We start from the raw sequence: 20,038 nt of genomic DNA, 5'->3' as shown, positions 1-20,038 counted from the left end.
TATCTTCATTTTTCTTAAAACTTTCTCTTGCTTTGGTAACTTTATGCCCTCAGAGGTTTGTTCCAAACATATGTTTTCATATTTCATATACCATATTTTACTGTGTTCACATTCTTTTCCATTTTGTATGTATGCAGTACAGTAAATACCCAGTAAATAGGGCTATAAAGCATAGGGCTCTGGTCTGTCACTGTTACAGAATATGAGTGAAGTATCCATGATTATTAATAATATATCCTTATTTAGCACTTACTAACCACAAAAACATTTTGCCTTGTAAGTTTTACTAACACAAAGAATACTGTACAATGTAGAAATTTCAAAAATCCTCAAGAACAAATTGAAATCTGACTCAGCATACATGGACAGAAAAAAGCATGAAAATGCTGGCTATTGTATAACTGCTAGAAAAACCTTAAGGAACAGCTTTACACCTAGCAGAATAAGAATTCAAATGAAATCACAGTTTATAAGTGCCCTGCATGAAGTTCAAACTGCAAATATGGGTAAGACACTCCATGCATCTCAGTAACTGTAGTTTAGTGCAGTATAAACTTATCCAAAATTCTAGCTTACTAACTTTGTCCTAGTATTTAATGTCTACCACAGCCTCCTCCTTCCCTCTAAGCCACTTTAAGCCAGCAAACTTTACTCTTATGAGTTGTTGGTATTATCCTCCATGAGTGCATCTCAAATGATGGCAAATTGTAGGTCTTTCCTTTTCATTAATCACCAATTTAGAATGCAGATCTATTTTGCAACTTACAACCTTCTTTCGTAAGTAACGTATCTTTTCCTCTCATGCTAAGTGCTGGAGAAATAAAAGTGTACACCAGCCTTGATTCAAGTGCTGTCTGAAACACTTGTAAAGCTTTTACTGATTGCATGGCCATAAAGTTTAAGCTACACTTATTCTGCCTACCTTTTCTGACAATATCACACAGAAGTTAGTACATATGCACTTTGTAATGTTTATCCATGAATTACTGATATGTTCACTGACTTCTAAATCATCATAAATTACTGTGATGACTACTTAAGTCCAGAAATTTCTTGCAATGCAACTCTATCACCATTAATGATATTACATTTTTTTTTTATTAAATGTGTAATGATAACTTTCCACTCTTCTGTCTTCTGTATTTTTCACCTGAACCCACATCGAACTAAGTCTTCATGATTTCCCTTCCCATTCCATGGACAAATCCTCTCCAATTTGGAAACTGATTCATTTCCAGTTGCTAACACCTTTCTACTAATTCCTTATCCATAAAATGGCTGAAGAATCTGAGCCTTCTATAAACACACCCTTTCTATTTCAGTGCTCATGCTTCTGCAGCACAGAATTGTACAATCATTATGCAAACATCTTAAGTCTTTGCTCTTTCTACTACCGAGATACTTCTATTTAGTAGCCTATCAGTATCTTTTCATTTCACCCAGACTGTTGATATTTTTTTCTTAGTGCCCCTTAACAACTGCTTCACAGTCTAGTGTGTCTGTGAGGCAACATAAAGGTTCTGCTTTTCAAATCTCCTCTTACTTCAACATGCCTTTTCCTTTCCCTCTCTTCCTCTTTTGCTTTTTACATATTTTAAACACTTAAATCTCTTACTTCAAGTACATTTTGCAATCCTGATCATCTAAACACTCATATGGCCAATCTCTTGACTACCTTTTACTTTACTTTACTTTCTCTCATGTCTGAATAAGCTTTTTGTTGTACTTTGATATTCACCCTTTTCGAGTCCTTTCTTCCATCTTTTAAACTTTCTATACAGGCAGTCCCCGGTTATCAGCGGGGTTCCATTCCCGACAGCGCGATGATAACCGAAAATTGCCGACAATCAAAAATTGGCGATAATAGCACCAATCCTCACTTACCAGCGCCAGTATCCAGTTATCAGTGCCGATAACCGAGGATCAGCGCCGCCGATAACTGGAGATTGGAGCTGATAACCGGGAATCGGTGTTGAAAATCCGGTTATCATCATCGCTAGACAAGCGCCGTAAAACCAGATTGCCGATAACTGAGGCCGTTGATAACCAGGGACTGCCTTTACCTTCTTCCAGCAATTCTGTTAACAGATCATCTGCATTTATTGCTTCCAAGGGACTCCCTTTCTACACTCCTTTGTGGCTTCCCTCTTTACTATCGAAACAAACAGCAAAGGACCCAGGTCTGATCCTTGAGGGGCACCAATAGTATTTATAACATGTTCCTCTGTTAAACCTGCCAAAACCTTCAAGCAGGCACTGTTATGGTACAATAACCACTGCCTTCTGAATGTCCATCTAATATGGTACTTTGTCCTGATACTCTTGTTAAATGCCTTGTCAACATCAACAAAATACATATGTGATATAACCCCTCTTTCTTTATCTGGTACTTTTTTGCAGTCAACTTATAAAGACTATTCCTGTTATTGACCTATCTGGCAAGAAGCCAAACTGACACTTATCAATTTGGGATTCTTCCCTCTAGCGACCCCTCCAATGTTTTCATGGCATATTCAAGCAATCTTATCTCTTTATAATTTCCACACAGCATTGCATCCCCTTTCCTCTGTACAAACATTTCTCTGTCATGCTCTTTCCTTACTCTTCTGATCCTAATCTTTATATGACCTTATCCCAAATATATTTTGAGTTGAATGCAACTGAGTAGTTTCTGAACTGCTTACATTACTGTATCACATAAAACATAAATCTGCATTCATTTGCTGCATACTGCACATGCACATGCTGCAGACAGCTTACACCAGCAGGTTACTACCCCCTCAAATCTTGAAAAGGTATTCCTTCTTTCCTCATGCTCCTTCGCAATTAGCACTGGCTTAAATGCCTTTGTAAAACTATGGTGTGTATGTATAGTACCTATGATCAACATACCAAAGGGAATTCAAGCTCTTTTTATCTGACTTTACCAAGCTGAAAATGTCCTTTGGTAACATTTACTCTGACATTTATGGCATACAAGACTTCAGCAAAGCTGGATCATCAGAAAATGCTGATGATAATCAGAACAATAGTCTTGCTCAAAGCAACACCATTCAAATGGGTGCCAATCTTCCATGCTCACTGGCATCTTCCTATATGAATATGCTGTACATTCTTTCCAAACAATGAACAACTGCAAGGATTACTGTGTTACATGCTAAGGGGTTCACACTTAATAACTCACAACAAAGCCACAACCTTACTCCTTAACAATAAAAAATATTCAGCATAAACAACTTATAGCATTATGATGCAACTTCCGTTAAAAAATAAAATAAATATACAAGTCACAGACTTGAAAGCTACGTGATAAAGAAGCTCTTCTAGTTCTCTAAACTACTGTTTTATCAAATGCAGAAATAATTATAGTGGCCATCTAAACCTAGGGTTAAACAGAAGTGCAGCCATTGTCTATTATGATTAAGAGAGACATTATTTTCATCCTTTATTTCTAGCAGAATAAACTAAAATCTTATGGCTAAATCCCAAGTTAGATTATTGATCTTTTAAACATCAGTTATGGGATTAGTAAAATTAAAAGAGTACTTTAAGACTTTGATGGAGACCATCAATAATTCAATGTTTGTTTTTTTAAGTTTTGATATGTTATAGTTACTTATTTAATTTCTAAAGGCTTAAATCTTTATAATATAGACCTAAACCAATTATAGCTATATTAGATAAACTAGAAATAAAAAGAAGCAACAAGAAATTTCATCTGTGGGCCCTTCGTTGATAGGATTGTTCTACTGCATCTAAGGTCATTGTTTGTTTAAAGTACTGTATACAATTACATACTTTATAATCTACACTAGTCCACCAATAGTTGTATTGTCATACAACAAACAACTTGTTTATACTTTGATGTACAGAATTTAATTACTACACTAAAAAAAGAGGCCACCTAAAATATCTGCTGTAAGGTAAAGCTACATGAACTTCTAATAATAGTCTCCACCTGTAAAACCCAGGATTATTTCCTTCAGTTACATACAACTGTACTTAAACCACTGAAATAGGCCCTTGTTCTCAAAGAATACTACTTAATATAAATAAAACTACATAATTATTTTAAAAAAGTCTGAATTAACATTCTTCCTAGCAATACTTATACATTAAGACAGTATCTGCAATCCCTGGCAGCTGCACAGTACATGAAAACAGTTGTCCCTAACAAACAAAATAAAGTCAATGATAACAACTTGATTCTACATATTCATCAAATCAAGAGACAAACCACACAGTGAGGACGGTGTATAAAACATGCTCTTTACAGGAATAATATACTGTATAGTAACAGACATACCATACCCTGTTCTACGTAAGCATAAGTAAAATAAATACTTAAAAGTCAATGTGTTCCTAATACCTACTGCAAGTGAAACCGTGCAGAGTGTAGCACTAGCATAATGGAATTTTTTCTGACAGTCTCCTTATGATAATGACATAAACAAGTGCATATAAAAAACGGAAGCAAATTTGGGCTTCCACCTACAATGTGAAACCATGTCAAAATGTCTACTTTAGCAATTGCAAGTAGTAAGTGGTAGTCCGGTATGACTTGATGTAACTAGGGGCCCACATGAAAGAGGTACATAAAAACAAGGGTCACATAACAGTCAGAGAATACACCCACACTGCAAAATTAGTATATAAACCATAAACATTAAAATTCAGGTGTAGCCGACTTACCCCGGCATCTTTCCAAGGTAACCTACAATCACTCCCTGCAACAAAAGTGCCACCAACAATTAGGCAAATCAAAGAAAGGAGACACACTGAAATTTAATCTCATTAGCACGAAAATGACAGGATGCTTTCAATCAATTTTCATGAATAATTTTATCCTAACATCAAAGAAATTTAGCACATTGGGCTACGAGTATGAACCACACATTAATTGTAGTGGAAAGAATGTTTACCACTAACAGCATACAATGACCACCTGAAACCAAAAATCAGTTAAAACAAAATCAACTTTAGTAAAAAACAAACACAATTAAAAAATTATTGTATTCTATAGTGTAAACAGGGTAACATATCTAAAGTGTGCAATGATCTTATAACGTACTGGCTATGCAAACAAATGCGATTCAACAGCAAGTAAGTTGCTGAAATTATAAAGTAACATTTTAGGCCTGAAATAAAAATATCTAATATTTATCTATCATTCTTTGTAAAAGGATATTTGATGCCCACAGTGCTATATTCAAAATTAAGGTGAAATATGTGACTTGAAATTAATGAACTTGAAGTTAAAGATGGAAAAATATTACATGAATTATCAAAATCTTTAAAAATGTATTTTTTACTGAAGAAACAGAGCCTTCAGTTTTCCATATAAATCATGAGGTAATTGGAATTATGGGTAGACACAAAAAGTGGTCACAGTTTTCCCCAGATAGATTGTGAATTCTTATAAAATACATACTAATACTATTTTACTTTCTGCCAAAATACTATTGTTAACAATGGCTTATTTATCAATAAGTAAGAAATACTAAAAATGACATTTTTACAATAAAATAAAGTTTTATATATAATTACCAAATAATTACATAGCCTATGTTTCTAATTTGCGCAGCAGGCAAAAATCTGAAATTTGTGGTAGCATTCTATTGTTTTAGTGTAGGTGACAAGGCGCCACCCACTTTTGGGGAAGGATAGGTACAACACAGCTGAGGAGATCAATTTGTTTATGCCCTCAATGTTATGAAAGGGAGGAGGGGTGGCTCTAATTTGTAATTATTTGGTAAGTATATATAAAACTTTACTTTATTATAAAAATGTAATTTTTTTATATATAACTTTCCAAGTAATTACATAGCTGAATCCCATATTGACAGGAGGTGGGATGCATGGACATACTTCAATCCCCAAATTTTAGCGAAGAAAGGAATTTGAAAACAAAAAAGCTAGCTAGAATTGGTTAAAATACTTGTTGTACCCTTACCAGTTAAGAGAGCTGCTGCAGACAGATACAGCTTCTGGTTGGCACTCATCTTAACTATACAGTAGTGGCACAGCAGTGTAGCCGTGGAGCGCCCCTACATCAGTGTGAGCCTCGTAGCGTAGGAGTATTCTGACTGCTACAAAGTTTAAGTGGAGGTTATGCAGCTCAAAGAGTAATCCAACAGCTAGCATAACCTTAAAAGAGTGCCTTTGCCTTGGATGTAGTACCATAATAAAAGACAACCAGACAATGCCGTCACCTACACACAGTTAAAACCATTACCCATCTATTAAAAAGACTGGTGGGTACTCCAAGTACACAGTACCCCCAGGCTCCCCAAAGAACTCAACAGCCTACATCAAGGCAAAAGAGATAGAATAGGAGCAAGACTCCTATGCTTCCTCCCACAACACCATGCCAGCTACAGACTTACACTTCCAAAAAGTTGATTGGAGAACCACAGATAAAGACATATTGTGTTTAAAAGCCAACGAGGTGGCAACAGCTCTAATTTCGAGGGCTTTGACTCTCAAAACTGGAAAAAGGTCCTTCCGAATTCTGGAGTGCGACTCAAAGATGGCATCTCTTAAAAAGAATGACATTGCGTTCTTGGAAAGGGGTCTGGAAAAGTTCTTCACAGAACACCAGAGCTTACTAGAGGGACCTCTGATCCTTTTGGTTCTATGTATGTAGTACCTTAGTGCGGTTATAAAAACTTGGAGTGTTGACATCTTCGACCACCTCTACAGCTCTTTTCACGAGAAGAGACGATACCTCTTCTGCAAGGGTCAAAAACCTCTCGGAGCCTACTGAGTAGGCTGTCAATGCAAAGAGCGTTGACACTAAGGGACGATTCTCCCTGAATGGGATGGAGTATCTCTCTTTCAGGACTGATCTACACCTCTGGCATCCCATTTCTCCCAAAAGTGTGGGGGCCTGGCTCCCACTGGTACACGGAGGACTGGACTGTGGTAGTTTTTTTTTTTTAGTTACATTTTTTAATCAAATGGGTTTGGTTTAACAAGGGATGCAAGTCTACTCCTACAACCTATAGCCTACTCCTACATAAATAATATTAATTCTTAGGAAGATTTCCACACAGCAACATTGTTTATTACTTAAATTTTATGACTGAACAATACAGAAAAGGGTGTACAGTAAACGCCCCGATATTCGCGGGGGATGTGTACCACAACCCTCGCAAATAGCTAAAATCCGCGAATACTTAAAACCCCTCTAAAAACACTTAGAACTGCCATTTTGATAGTTCAAACACAAGAAAAAAACCCTCTAAAAATGCTTATACCTGAGTATTTTAATAGTTTTATCACCACAAAAAGTGCATTTAGTCATGAAAATTATATGAAAATATAGTAATTAGTGAATATTTCTTAGTGAAAAATACCATGAATGGGTGAATTTTCCTTGAATAATGTGTATATATGTTCCACAGAGAAATCCGTGAATAGAAGAGTCTCTCATGAATACTATATACATATACATAAATACGTACATACACACACACACAAATATATATATATATATATATATATATATATACAGTATATCCATTGTTGTTTTTTGTAAATTTGGTTTTTTTCTAGAGTTAGAGTTGTTGTGTGTATGAGTGGGACTGACGAGTGAAAGTTAGTTGTTAAGTTTTTGGAACTTCTTATACATGACTTTTTTTTTTCTAAGTAAACCGAAGTTCTGTGTGTTTGTTTGTACTGTTACATATTGTTTTTTTTTTTTAGTTTTGACCTCCTAAAGGTAAAGGACACCAAACTTTATTAGTTTTTAAGTTAGTTTTAAGAATAAATTAGTGTTAAGAATTTTTGTTTGAGTAACCTAACATATTCCCACTCGACACCATCTGCCCCTTTCTTTACTTTATTCTACTGATTGAGGCTCCAACAGGACTTTCACTTACGAGAGGAAGGTCTTGAGGAAGCCTTCTCGACTGGATGGGTTGCACGCAAATTGGAGCGAGGTCTGGACTGAAACCTTGTCCTACTGCCCCGAAAGGGGTGCTGTTGCAAAGGAGAGGCCAACTTAACATTAAATGATGGTTGATCCTTGGACCGCTTGGCTGACTGGGCTACCAGATCCTGTGTTCGTTTCTTCTGCAGATCTGATGTTATCTCTTGGACTGTGGCTTGAGGGAAAAGGTGCATACGGTCCAAAGATGAAAAAAGAAGCACAGACTTCTGGGACAAAGTTACTCCTTTGGTGGTGTAAAAACACCAAAGTTCCTGCTTCTTCAGGACCCCCATAGTAAATAATGAAGCCACTTTCATGGAGCCGTCCCTAATGGCTTTATGGGTGCAGGATAGAACTCCTAACCAGTCTGCACACAAATCCTCTGCCATACCTTCAGAGTCTTCAATTTTCTTCGCCAGTGCACCCACAGTCCATTCCAGAAAGCTGAGGACTTCAAATACTTTAAACATACTCTTTACAAGGTGGTAAAGTTCGTTGGCTGAAAACATGATCTTGGCCAAAGCAAAAGCTGACCGTCTATTCAAGTTGATCAAGCAGAAGTCCCCCTGGGAGGGGGCAGCAACTCCCAAGGAAAGAGCTTCTCCTGCAGTGTATGCCTGATATCTCTTAGCCAAAAGACAAGTGGGGAAGGGTGCAGAAGGCCAACTTGCCCTGCTCTCTCCTGTCCGAGAGCCAAAATTCCATCTCTCTCAAGGCTTTCCTGGATAAGGAAGAAAAAACCATTTTAGGGATCCTGGAGACCTCTCCAGGCTGATTCCTCATATAAAAAGTGGAGGCAGGAGAAGCTGGGGGCAGCTGGTGAGAAAAAGGATGGAAAAGCAACCAGCAAATGGTCTATCTAAGAAAGTTACTGAAAGGCACTGGAGAAGGAGCCTGGTCTAAATCCTCCTCATCCGAAGAAATCGGCGAAGGAGACAAGTCATGAGGGTTACTGTTATTGCAAGTTCTTCTGAAGCAGACGCATGATCTCGCCCAGTCGGCGCTGTCATCTTGTTGTCATTTGTTTGATTTACATTATTATTGATTAAACCTGAGTGTTAAATACTGTATTAGTCTGTTAGCTCGTTCTCCTTCTCTCCGGTGGTTTGTGTGTTTCAAACTTTTTGCTAATGGCTGTTTTGTTTTTTTTCATATATGGTGTGTGAGTGGAGGTGGCTCTGTGTTTTTCCTGGTGGTGCTTTTGGCCAAACGGGAATCGTTTCTGAGCAATCTTATAGAGTGGAATGATATTGGCCAGCTGCTTGAATCATCCGATATATTTGGATTTACTTGAAGCACCAGAATTTTTCTGCCACATATTTCCAGCTCCTCCTTGCTTAGTTATACAGCCGAGGGGGCCTCTCTGAGCCAAGGTATGGTGATATTAACCCTTAAACACCGAGCCTCTATTTACAAAGTGTCTGATGTATGCCAGCGGCGTTCGGGAGTTAGCGCCGAAGCAGAAAAAAGGTTTCTTTCAAAAAATCACAGCAAGCTTAGTTTTTAAGATTAAGAGTTCATTTTTGGCTCCTTTTTTGTCATTGCCTGAAGTTTAGTATGCAACCATCAGAAATGAAAAAAAATATCATTATCATATATAAATATTGAAATATATGACATAGCGAAAAAAAATTTCATATATAATTGTATATAAATCGCGCTGTGAGAAAACGGTTAAAGCTAACGAGTTATTTTTTTTCTTTGTATTGTACACTAAATTGCGATGATTTTGGTATATAACAAATTGTAAAACGATCAAAGCAACACAGAGAAAATATCACAAAATGATGCATGAATTCGTAACGCGCGGACGTAAAAAAAATTTTTTTTTTAAAATTCACCATAAATCGATATATTGTGCTAGAGACTTCCTGTTTGTTGCAAAATGAAGGTAATTGATTGAATACTACTAGACTGTAAGTGTTTTAGCTTACAACTGCAGTTTTTTACCATTTTGGTCGCGTTAAAGTTGACCGAAGGTAGAATTTTTTCTATTTATCGTGATTTATATGAAAATATTTCAAAACTGGTAAAAGCTACAACCATGAGTTATTTTTTGTTGTATTCTACATGAAATTGTGCACATTTTCATATATAAAATTTTATGTAACGACTAATATAAAACGGTGCAAACATTACGACAAAGTGACGAAAGAATTTCTGAGATGTTCGGCCGAGTTACCACGCGTGGACGTATGGAAAAAGTTTTTTTTTTTAAATTCACCATAAATCGAAATACTGTGCTAGAGACTTCCAATTTGTTGCAAAATGAAGGTACGTGATTGAATATTACTACAATGTAAGAGTTTTAGCTTACAATTGCATTTTTCTACCATTTTGGTTGAGTCAAAGTTGACCGAAGGTTGAAATTTTGGCACTTATCGTGATTTATATGAAAATATTTCAAAACGGATACAAGCTACAACCATGAGTTATTTTTTGTTGTATTCTACATGAAATTGAACACATTTTCATATATAAAACTTTATGTAACGACTAATATAAAACAGTGCAAACATTACGACAAAGTGACGAAAGAATTTCTGAGATGTTCGCCGAAGTTACCGTATGTGGACGTAAGGAAAAAGTTTTTTTTTCAAAAATTCACCATAAATCGAAATATTGTGCCAGAGACTTCCAATTTGTTGCAAAATGAAGGTACATGATTGAATATTACTAGAATGTAAGAGTTTTAGCTTACAATTGCGTTTTTTGACCATTTCGGTTGGGTCAAAGTTGACCGAAGGTTGAAATTTTGGCACTTATCGTGATTTATAAGAAAATATTTCAAAACTGATAAAAGCTACAACCATGAGTTATTTTTTGTTGTATTCTACATGAAACTGCACACATTTTCATATATAAAACTTTATGTAACGACTAATATAAAATGGTGCAAACATTACGACAAAGGGGAAAAAAAAGTTTTTTCAAAAATTCACCATAAATCGAAATATTGTGCTAGAGACTTCCAATTTGTTGCAAAATGAAGGTACATGATTGAACATTACTAGAATGTAAGAGTTTTAGCTTACAATTGCGTTTTTCTACCATTTCGGTTGAGTCAAAGTTGACCGAAGATTGAAATTTTGGCACTCATTGTGATTTATATGAAAATATTTCCAAACTGATAAAAGCTACAACCATGGGTTATTTTTTGTTGTATTTTAAATGAAATTGCACACATTTTCATACATAAAACTTTATGTAACAGCTAATATAAAATGGTGCAAAATTTACGACAAAATGACGAAAGAATTTCTGAAATTTTTGGCAGCGTTACCGAGCAGACGTAAGGAAAAAGTTTTTTCAAAAATTCACCATAAATCGAAATATTGTGCTAGAGACTTCCAATTTGTTGCAAAATGAAGGTAAATGATTGAATATTACCAGAATGTAAGAGTTTTAGCTTACAATTGCGTTTTTCGACCATTTCGGTCGAGTCAAAGTTGACCAAAGGTTGAAATTTTTTGTAGTCGACGTATGGTACGTCCACTCATCACCCGACAGACAATTTTAGTCGACTTACAATACGTCCAGTCAGCGTTTAAGGGTTAATATTATATATTATTGATCACGGTGTAGGGACCTTAAACGGATCTTTGGACTGTCCCTGCTATCTGTGCTGATTGGCAGAACACGCCATATTCATTCCCCATTGCTGGGAGCCGTGACCTGACATTTTCCTATGTTAATCTCTGGACGCAGAGATTTTATTTTTGAAGAGATCACGGCCAATTATTGAGAAACGGAGAAACACCACCTTAGGACTTATTAGAGTGTATTGGTCAGGTTATTCCTCCTTTTTGTTTGCCTCCTCCTGTCTGAACCCCCTTCTTTTGTGGATAATTGTGTTGCAGGCTATCTTTAGTAGTAGGAGTGTGTTTGTTATTGTCATTAATTAGTTAAGGGTGTTAGTTATTCATTAATTTGATGTAATTGTGAGGTTCAGGTGTAACTTCTATCTGGTTATTTATGTATTAAATTAAGTTTTTATTCTTGGTGTTTTAGTAAGTTTTTATTCTTGGCGTTTTGTTTAACCCCCTGAACTGATTTTTGCACATCTTTTTTATTAGTGCTATTCCACCTATCGTGGACTTAGTATCTGTGTTTGAACACTATTAGTACATTTTGAGTATTGAGTACTGAGTGGTGGCAAAACCAGCCATCACAGCACTGAATGGGATCCATCGAAAAATCATGCTGCATGGGGACCAAGAGTGAACGTGGAAGTCAATTGTAGAGATGGCGCCGGGCGCTTGACAGGTGGTGTTGGGTGCTCGGGCACAGGCACTGGGTACTCTGAATCCGCTGGGTACTTGCATGAGCTAGACAGGCGCTTGCGCGACAAACACTGGTGTTCAGGAGATACTCATTCTGGGCTGGCCCAGAAACTAAAGGTCGGCTGAGGACTATGCTCTGGTTCCTTCACATGCTTGCAGGGAGGCGGAGAAGAGCGTCTGTAACCGATACGTACCTCTTCAAAGGACGAGATACCTTGTAAAAGTGCCCTCGGCGCCTCTTATCCAAGCCGGAATCTGACAAACTAGATGAAAGTCCATGCACTTCCTTTTGGACACCTTTCCAGCGGCTGTCCACCGAGTCCTGGGACCGCTCAACAGGCTTGGTTGAGGGGGCACCTACCCATGGGCAAACCCCACGGACCTCCCTTGGGCTACCAGTATGCCTCCTCCCTGGTGCATGGGAGTTTGACAGTGACCTTTGTCTAGGGGCTGGTTAAGGGGGAAACAGCAGTAGGAGTAAAGGCAGAACAGGTAAATCGGTTACTCCCGATTTAGGAGTATGCTCTTTGCCAGCTACGTTCCTAGCTTCAGCTCTTACAGTTGCCTTCCTTTTTCTGTCTCTCTCTAACTTATCTAAATGAGATTTTAATGTTTTCCACTTTCCCTGATCCCAGTCCCTGCATTCAATACAAGTCAAGTCAATCGAACAAGTCTGTCCCCTACAATTGCTACAGAGTGTGTGGGAATCATAAGACGCCTTCGTCAACCTAGTTTTGCAGCCTTTGCTGCAAAACCGGATACTAGAAGCACTGGTGTCACACATCGTCGAGAAAAGTCGTAAATTGTGAAAAAATAGGTCTAAAATAAACTAAGCTATCTGAAAATAGTGTGAATGCTACCAAAATCAAAGAATATGTCAACAAATGGAGACTAAGAACAACCATCTGGCAACCAAACTCAAACCAAAGCTGCATGAGACAACTGAAGTTCAGTCATTAACTAGCAGAAACAAATTGAGCCCTTCAGCTGTATTGTACCTATCCTTCCCCAAAAGTGGGCGGGGCCTTGTCACCCACACTAAAACAATAGAACGCTACCGTAAATGAAAAATTTTTAGCTGCTGCACGAATTAGAAACATAGGCTATGTAATTACAGTACTTGGTAAGTTACGTATATAAAAAAAGACTACTTTTGTTCCATTAATACAAACCACAGCTTTTCAGATACCTTTCTTCACTGGCCTTGTTAAATTACACTAATTTCTCAAGCAATCTGTCTTCAGTTTTTCCTTTTAAATATAACTACAGTAGTGTGAAGCCTCTGCAACCAATTCCTGCTTAAATCTCCCCTATTCACTTGTATCTGGAAAGCAAGATGTATCTTGCCAACTGTTAACTAAAGTTTGCATCTACGCAAAATTTCTTCTAAAATCTACTAATAACTTTTCTTTACTAATGTTGAGTAGCTACAGTATTTATCTTCTGAGTAGATCTGTGATAGGCAAGTTTTCAGGCTATTGTAATGGGGAACGATCGGATGTTGGTTATACAAATTAAGGTTACAGTAATGGAAAGTAACTGAAGTTTCTATTAAGCTGGTTTCAAATAGAGTAACATGAACTAACTCTTGAAGCCATCTGATCTGGTGTTTACTCTAAATGTGTTTACTGTGCTTATATATATGCAATGAGTATACAGTATTCACTCATGTCTAAGAGATATGTAAAACAAGTAAGATTTTTGCTGCTGGCTAGTTAATTGTAACATTAAATAGGATGGCAAGATCAGAAATTATCTCTTGTTTATTTGTATACAAATCCAACATTTCAGAAATCCATTCTCATCACCATGCAAGACAATACCCTTTTCAATCTAATGATACATACAGTATATTTTAAATTACGTTCAATATCTGAAAATCTGAATTAAGGAAAGATCTATAAAACCTACATTTGATAATGAGATACAATATTTACTCATCTTACAATATAAAAGAAATTCAAGAACAATCTGGGTTCTGACATTTTTACTCAAGAGCTCAACTTGTTCAGCCATCATATTTGCACTGCATGCAACTTGAAAGATTTTTGCTTCTGAACAATGTATGGAATGGAATGGAATGGAATATCATAAATTTTTAAATGTAAATTGTATTTTTCCTACCTATACAAACCTGAGGTCCTTTACATTTAGGAATTATTTACAGTGAAGCTGGAAAAAACTGTTAAACTCTTGAACAAGGCAGTTAGGCAGTAACCACTGTCCGGTAGGCACTGCCTGGATATAAACAATCCAATTTTCCTTCCGGCCCAGGCTTCAGATTTTAATTCTTTTTCCCCTTTCTCTATGTCAATATTCGTATCTATTTCTGGTAAGGAGGTAAATCTATTGCCAACTGTGATAATGTCATTGTTGTAAGAAATCTCCATAGAAGAGTTCTTTTGATCAAGTATTTTTTTTAGTGATTTTTAACAATTTTTATTGTCATTCACTTAAGTTTGGGTATTGTTTGATTTTGAAGTATCTGCATACCTAAATTTCTTAGCTGGGTCATTCAATGCTCTCATTTTTAGTTCTAGCTTTGCTTCCCTGATTGACATTCCAGTTCATTCTTGTAATAGTTTAAATTCGGTATTGTAAATATAGAATGCACGTTTTAGATCAGGCATGATGTTCTAGGCCACAATTTATGCAATTTTGGTTGACCACAGTCCCAGCGTGTTTTATGTTCTTGCGAACTGCAATAGGCACATCTGGGAAAATTCTGCATTTAATGGCTGTATGGCCATATTTGCAACAGTTCTTGCATTGCATGGGTTTGGGAACATAAGGTCTTACTTCCCTGTTTAATCCCAGTATTTTAATTTTCCAGGGGAAGGTTTGGCCACTGAACTTTATTTTTGCCATTTTGATAGATTTATTTTTGTCTTTCCTGCTTGGGACCTCATATAGTTTGCAGTCTCCAACACTGTTGTATCTTTTCTGTAATGAATCTACAAACATCGATTTATTTTGTATTTCTTCTAGATTTGGTAATATCACTGTGACTTGTACACTGTTCATGGTATCATGCCTTGTAACGCTTATATTTATGTTCTCTATGTTTTTAATGTTTTGATAACTTTCTGACTGGATTCTGGTTGTTGTTTCAACCAACCATTCCCTTTTTTTATTTTGTCTTAAGCTCATCTCTTGTGATGGGCATCAGTTCAACAAGTAATTTTCCAATTTTAATAAGGAATATATCTTGGTCAGCTTGTTTATTCAAAAACCTTGACCAGTTTGACAAAGTGAACCAAGGTTGAGTCAGGTCTATATTTTCTTTTGCTTATTCTTTTAGGCTCCAAAGGGCCCATAGTTGAAAAGGTTTGAACTATTTTTTGCTCCTTTTTTTGATAGGGACACAGGCACAGAAACATCTGGCTCAAAGGAGAATGGTTCCTATCCTTTTTCTCGCATGGGTCGTCAACATTTGGAGAATTTTCAATCTCCAAGGTGGGTGCAGAGGCCGTCATCTGTGCCAAAACAGTATCATCAGAGGGCCTAGGGGTACTTGACTCTTTATTATTACTATTCATGAAGATCGAATAGGAAAAAAATAATAATAAACCTGAAAACTTTAAAAAGATATCATTAGCCTTTCATGGGGTTTATTCTTCCAATAATGGCACAAGTGAGAGCCGACTCCCAAATGTCCACCCCTCTACCCTACCCCACAGGGGATGGCACAATACGATTTGAGTGGCCCTAGTGTAAGCCAAACCTGCTTGCTAGGACCAAGAGTATTACAAGAATACAATCATCCCCACCCTAATCAACAAAACCAGAAAGAATGCCGAGAGTCCTATTCCCAGAACCAGACCCCCCTGGAATCCATGGCCCAGCCCTGCTGAATAGTTTTGTCCTTGAAATATCAATCTGATATCTCTCAGGTCCGAACATTATAAAGTGGCTGATGATCCTACCACAGTTCTCACTATTTAGCTTCGGATACAAACCCAATCCCAGCTATGATATCTTTTCCTATTTAACAGGCCCAATAAATTTTAGCAAAAGTGGAAAATTCCACAAATTTAGTCCAAAGAGATGTGTAATAGTATATGAGACTCTTAGACTCAAACCCGGAAACAAATTCCTGGGGTTCAAGAGCCCCCTCACCACGTCAAGGTGGTCTCACCGGGAATGCATCTGGCTAATTGAGCTATCGAGTGCACTATATAACACCTGAGTACCTGCAAATGTACACAGATGAAACAGGAGGAAAAAACAATTCCCTCTTGTTTGTCAACAAATGCCACTACTGTGGTTTTGTTGTTCAACAAAACCACTGAGCGTCGCAAAACTCATCCTGAATTCTCGGAAGGCCAAAAGGTTGCCTTGAGTCCAAGATGTTGATGAGAAGGTATTAATCATCTCAGTCATACACCTTCAAGACAAAGTCTTACAGGTGTGCGTCTATTCCTCGATCGGTGAATCCGCAAGCAGATACACAATGTGAGGGGAATATGCAAGCATATTCGAAGGTTCCTTCAATCAAGCATTAGTCTAACTCTTTCCTCATATTTCAAAGAGGAAAGAGGGATAGAGGGATGGAAGCAGACCTCCACTTTCCACCATGGGGAAGCTTCTGCAAGATGACAGGATACCAAGATGATTAGCTCTAGCCGGGTTGGCATTTCCCCTATCGGGAGCACGGGAGAGGAAATGGGATGGATGTTTGATGAAAAGAATTACCAAGACCTAAGGGAAATAGATACTTCTGAAGGAATCCATTCCCAGGTCTCAGCAATGTCGCTGCCAGCTCCAGAGACTCAATAAGTATCATTTCATCTAGGCATCTGCAGTAGGAGAACTTCTTCCCAGTCAATACTTCTTTCTCTCTTCCCTTCTGCCCTCCTCCCTTATGGAAGAGTGGGTGGAAAGAAACACAGTTATGCGCACTTTCCCAGAAGGGAAGAAGAGGGCGATCTTCTTCCGAAGCCTGGGACTTCTTAGGAGTTGAAGGGGGACTGGCTAGAACTCAAGGTCGAGCCAAGATGACTAATACCCAAAGGTATTGGCCATTGTTCAAAGGACAAGGCAGTGCTCTGGTACGATCCTTGATTACCGCAGTATCTGGCAAATCTCTGAAAGAGAAAGGCAGAACCAAGAAAAAGTTTGTTCCTAAGGGTTGAGCCAACTCAGGACTTACGAAACCGGAGATCCGAATTAGGACAAAGTCGTTCTTCTTAGCACTAGAACTGCACACAAATTGCCGTCTGGTATAGGAAGACCCACCCCTGGACAGGAGGAATCTCCAGAAGGCAGTTTTCTTTCCAGGAATGGTCATATCCGAGGAGAGAATGCCTAAAAATGAAGGATTGTGGATCCATCAGGAGACTGCCTGGGGGAAACCAGCAGGTTCCCTCCAAGATCGCCACCTCTCGTTGCAGAAGAGAATACCCTTCACAGCAAGGAGAAGCAGAGAGAGAACCCAGTCCAGGTGAGACAGTCAGAACAACCTGCAGTCGGCAAGACCCTCCGAGGTAAGAAGAATTTGTACTCTGCCAAGGTGGGGGAGAAGCTTGGTGTGTCGACCTGAATGAACTCCTTGTCTGAAGAAAAGTATTCATCTGGTCGAGAAAGCTCTTGCAAGCAAGGGCCACGGCAGCCCCTGAACTCTCGGCCCCTCGGGAACTGCAAGGGTTGCGAGTGATGAGGATTATTCATTGGGGGAGCCACGGTCCTGTCCCGAGGATCCTCGTGCTAACAAATTGGCATGAAGTTCTCTGAAAAACGAGAGCGATCGCAACTTCAAGAGGAAGACCCTCGCTGCTTCCAAAGCGCAAAACTCCTGTACCTCTCTCCTTGGAGGGAGACCTTGACAGATCCCACGAAACCCTTCTCGGCTACCTGGTTGTACTACGAGACAATCAGGGACCGACACCCAAAGCATGCCAGGCAGCCGATCTCCGAAGAAAGACAAATTCGTCAGAGCTCTCTCTGTCCATTCTCACACCTCTCGGAACAACCGAGAGGGAAAGAGAACAAGTGAGGAGAAAGAGTACCCCTACCTGTCCTGCCAGTAAGACCAGCAGGAGAAGTGGACCGCGAGAGATAATCAACTGAAGGAGATTACTGCCACACGGGTGAAGAAGAGTGCTTGTGCCATGGCAAAGAGCTTTCCTGGGAAGAGCAGAAAGTTAACTCGAACAAAGCCGCGAACCCGATTTGGAAAGCCTGAGCGGGGCCGAGCCAAGCCACACCGAACTGAGCTGATCACGTGAATGTGATCCAGACTGGGTGGTATGCAGTGGACTGGGAGCCGAACCGAACCAAGCCAGTCTCGCAAGCGCAACCAGGGGCTGGACGGGGTGGGCAAGCCAAGCAAGCCGAACCAATCGTGCGAACACAATTGGAACTGGACAGGGCGGAACTTGTCTGCCATGAACTAGTGCTAGTTTTCTGAACTCTAAACTCCTCTGAGGCCCCTCAAGAAGAAGGTTTAAGGGGAATTCTGTCTGCTATCCTGCATGCTTGAACCCTAAGGTTGAAGACACAAGGATGCAAACCGGGCCAAGGAAGCGAAGCAGCTGGTGGGGCATCGAGGCACCTGGCATCTTGGCACTGAATCTCAGTACTTTCTCTCATCCTGTGCCTCTTGTCAGGAGAGCACTCATGATTCATAGAATTCGAGCGACATACAAGACTCCCAAAAATCGGGAGCGGCTGCTTTCGGTTTCCTAAGAAATCGAGAAGAGACAGGCAGAGAACCAGTCTTAGACGCAGGCTTCTAAGACTGGCAATGAGGGTGCAGCCTCATGGCCCACGAAACGCCAGACCCCACAAGAGAATGCAAATCGGTTCCTGCCCAAGGGCGGGAAGAGCCAACAAGAAACTGTCTCCCAGAAGAGTGTCAGTCCCTACGAAGTCCCACATGACTCCTGAAGGGAATCTCTTCCCTGCTTCTTCTGGTGTTCGAACTGATAGGATCGAGACACCAGGCTGGGAACCCAACGGAGCATTGGTAAGCAAACAGGGAGTGCTTGTAGTGCTGGCAGCAAGAGCTGAGAAACCCAGGTGCCTCGGCCCTTTCTCTTGCACTGCTCCTGAACTGGGGCGGGGAGAGTACTCTCCAGACCAGATCAGGATACTCGATATTCCATAGAATCTCAAGCACTCGAAGCACCTCACAGACAAGCGCCCGAAGCAGCACCCGTCTTAAGAGGCGGAACCTCTAGGACTGGGAATGGGATCGCAAACCGAGGTCTGTGCGCCCGCAGCTCCCAAAACACAATACCCAGGGGTATGTGAATCGGTTCCCTAACCCGAAGGTTGGGAAGAGCCAACAAGAGACCCGCTGCCTCCTCAGAAGGAGGCAGTCCCTAGACATCCAAGGGCATCAAGGGGAAAGAAGCAGCCTTCTTTTCCTTTGGTCAACAAAGGTCTATCTGGTTCCTGGGACTCACCCCCCAACCTTCGAACCTCGGGAGAGGAAGGGAAGAGGCAGCAGAAGAAGAAATCAAAGAAAAGTTGAAGAAGGCAGTGGCTACTTCCACAGGGCGACTTCCTTCACCTTCACCCCGACATCTTCTACAGAACGCTGGACATGAAACATCGTAACCTCCAGGGCAGCTAGGCAGAATCACAACGGAAGTGGCTCAGGACACGACCACCAGAAGCAGCAGGCCGATCAGGACAGCTGATGCAGGAGCTACGGAAGTGGTTTGGAAGGCACGAGCTACAGCAATGTCCAGGCATGTCAGATGAACATCACCAGCAGCAACAGGAACGATCAGGACAGCTGCAGCAGGAGACCAGGACGGGCTGCCGAGACTGTTGCCAAGTCAACAGGAGCATAACACAGGAAACAGCAGGAGCA

General features: G+C 39.6%; 1 protein-coding gene across 3 annotated transcripts in view; it reads right to left on the bottom strand.

Annotated features, from left to right (window-relative positions):
- The window catches only part of stck (LIM zinc finger domain containing stck), an 80,785-nt gene that overhangs the window by 56,268 nt on the left and 4,479 nt on the right, over positions 1-20,038 (bottom strand). For 2 of the 3 annotated variants that reach the window (XM_067131391.1, XM_067131396.1), the window contains exon 2: positions 4,693-4,727. The exons of the other annotated variant lie outside the window; for it this stretch is intronic. In XM_067131391.1, the coding sequence (XP_066987492.1) occupies positions 4,693-4,700 (8 nt within the window). In that variant the 5' untranslated portion in view covers positions 4,701-4,727. The remainder of the gene's footprint in view (positions 1-4,692; positions 4,728-20,038) is intronic. 3 annotated transcript variants of the gene reach the window in all.

This window comes from Macrobrachium rosenbergii, chromosome 3, assembly GCF_040412425.1.
Source record: "Macrobrachium rosenbergii isolate ZJJX-2024 chromosome 3, ASM4041242v1, whole genome shotgun sequence".
Lineage (NCBI taxonomy): Eukaryota > Metazoa > Arthropoda > Malacostraca > Decapoda > Palaemonidae > Macrobrachium > Macrobrachium rosenbergii.
The sequence above is the reverse complement of the archived record's forward strand: the minus strand, read 5'-3'. Positions and strand labels throughout refer to the sequence as shown.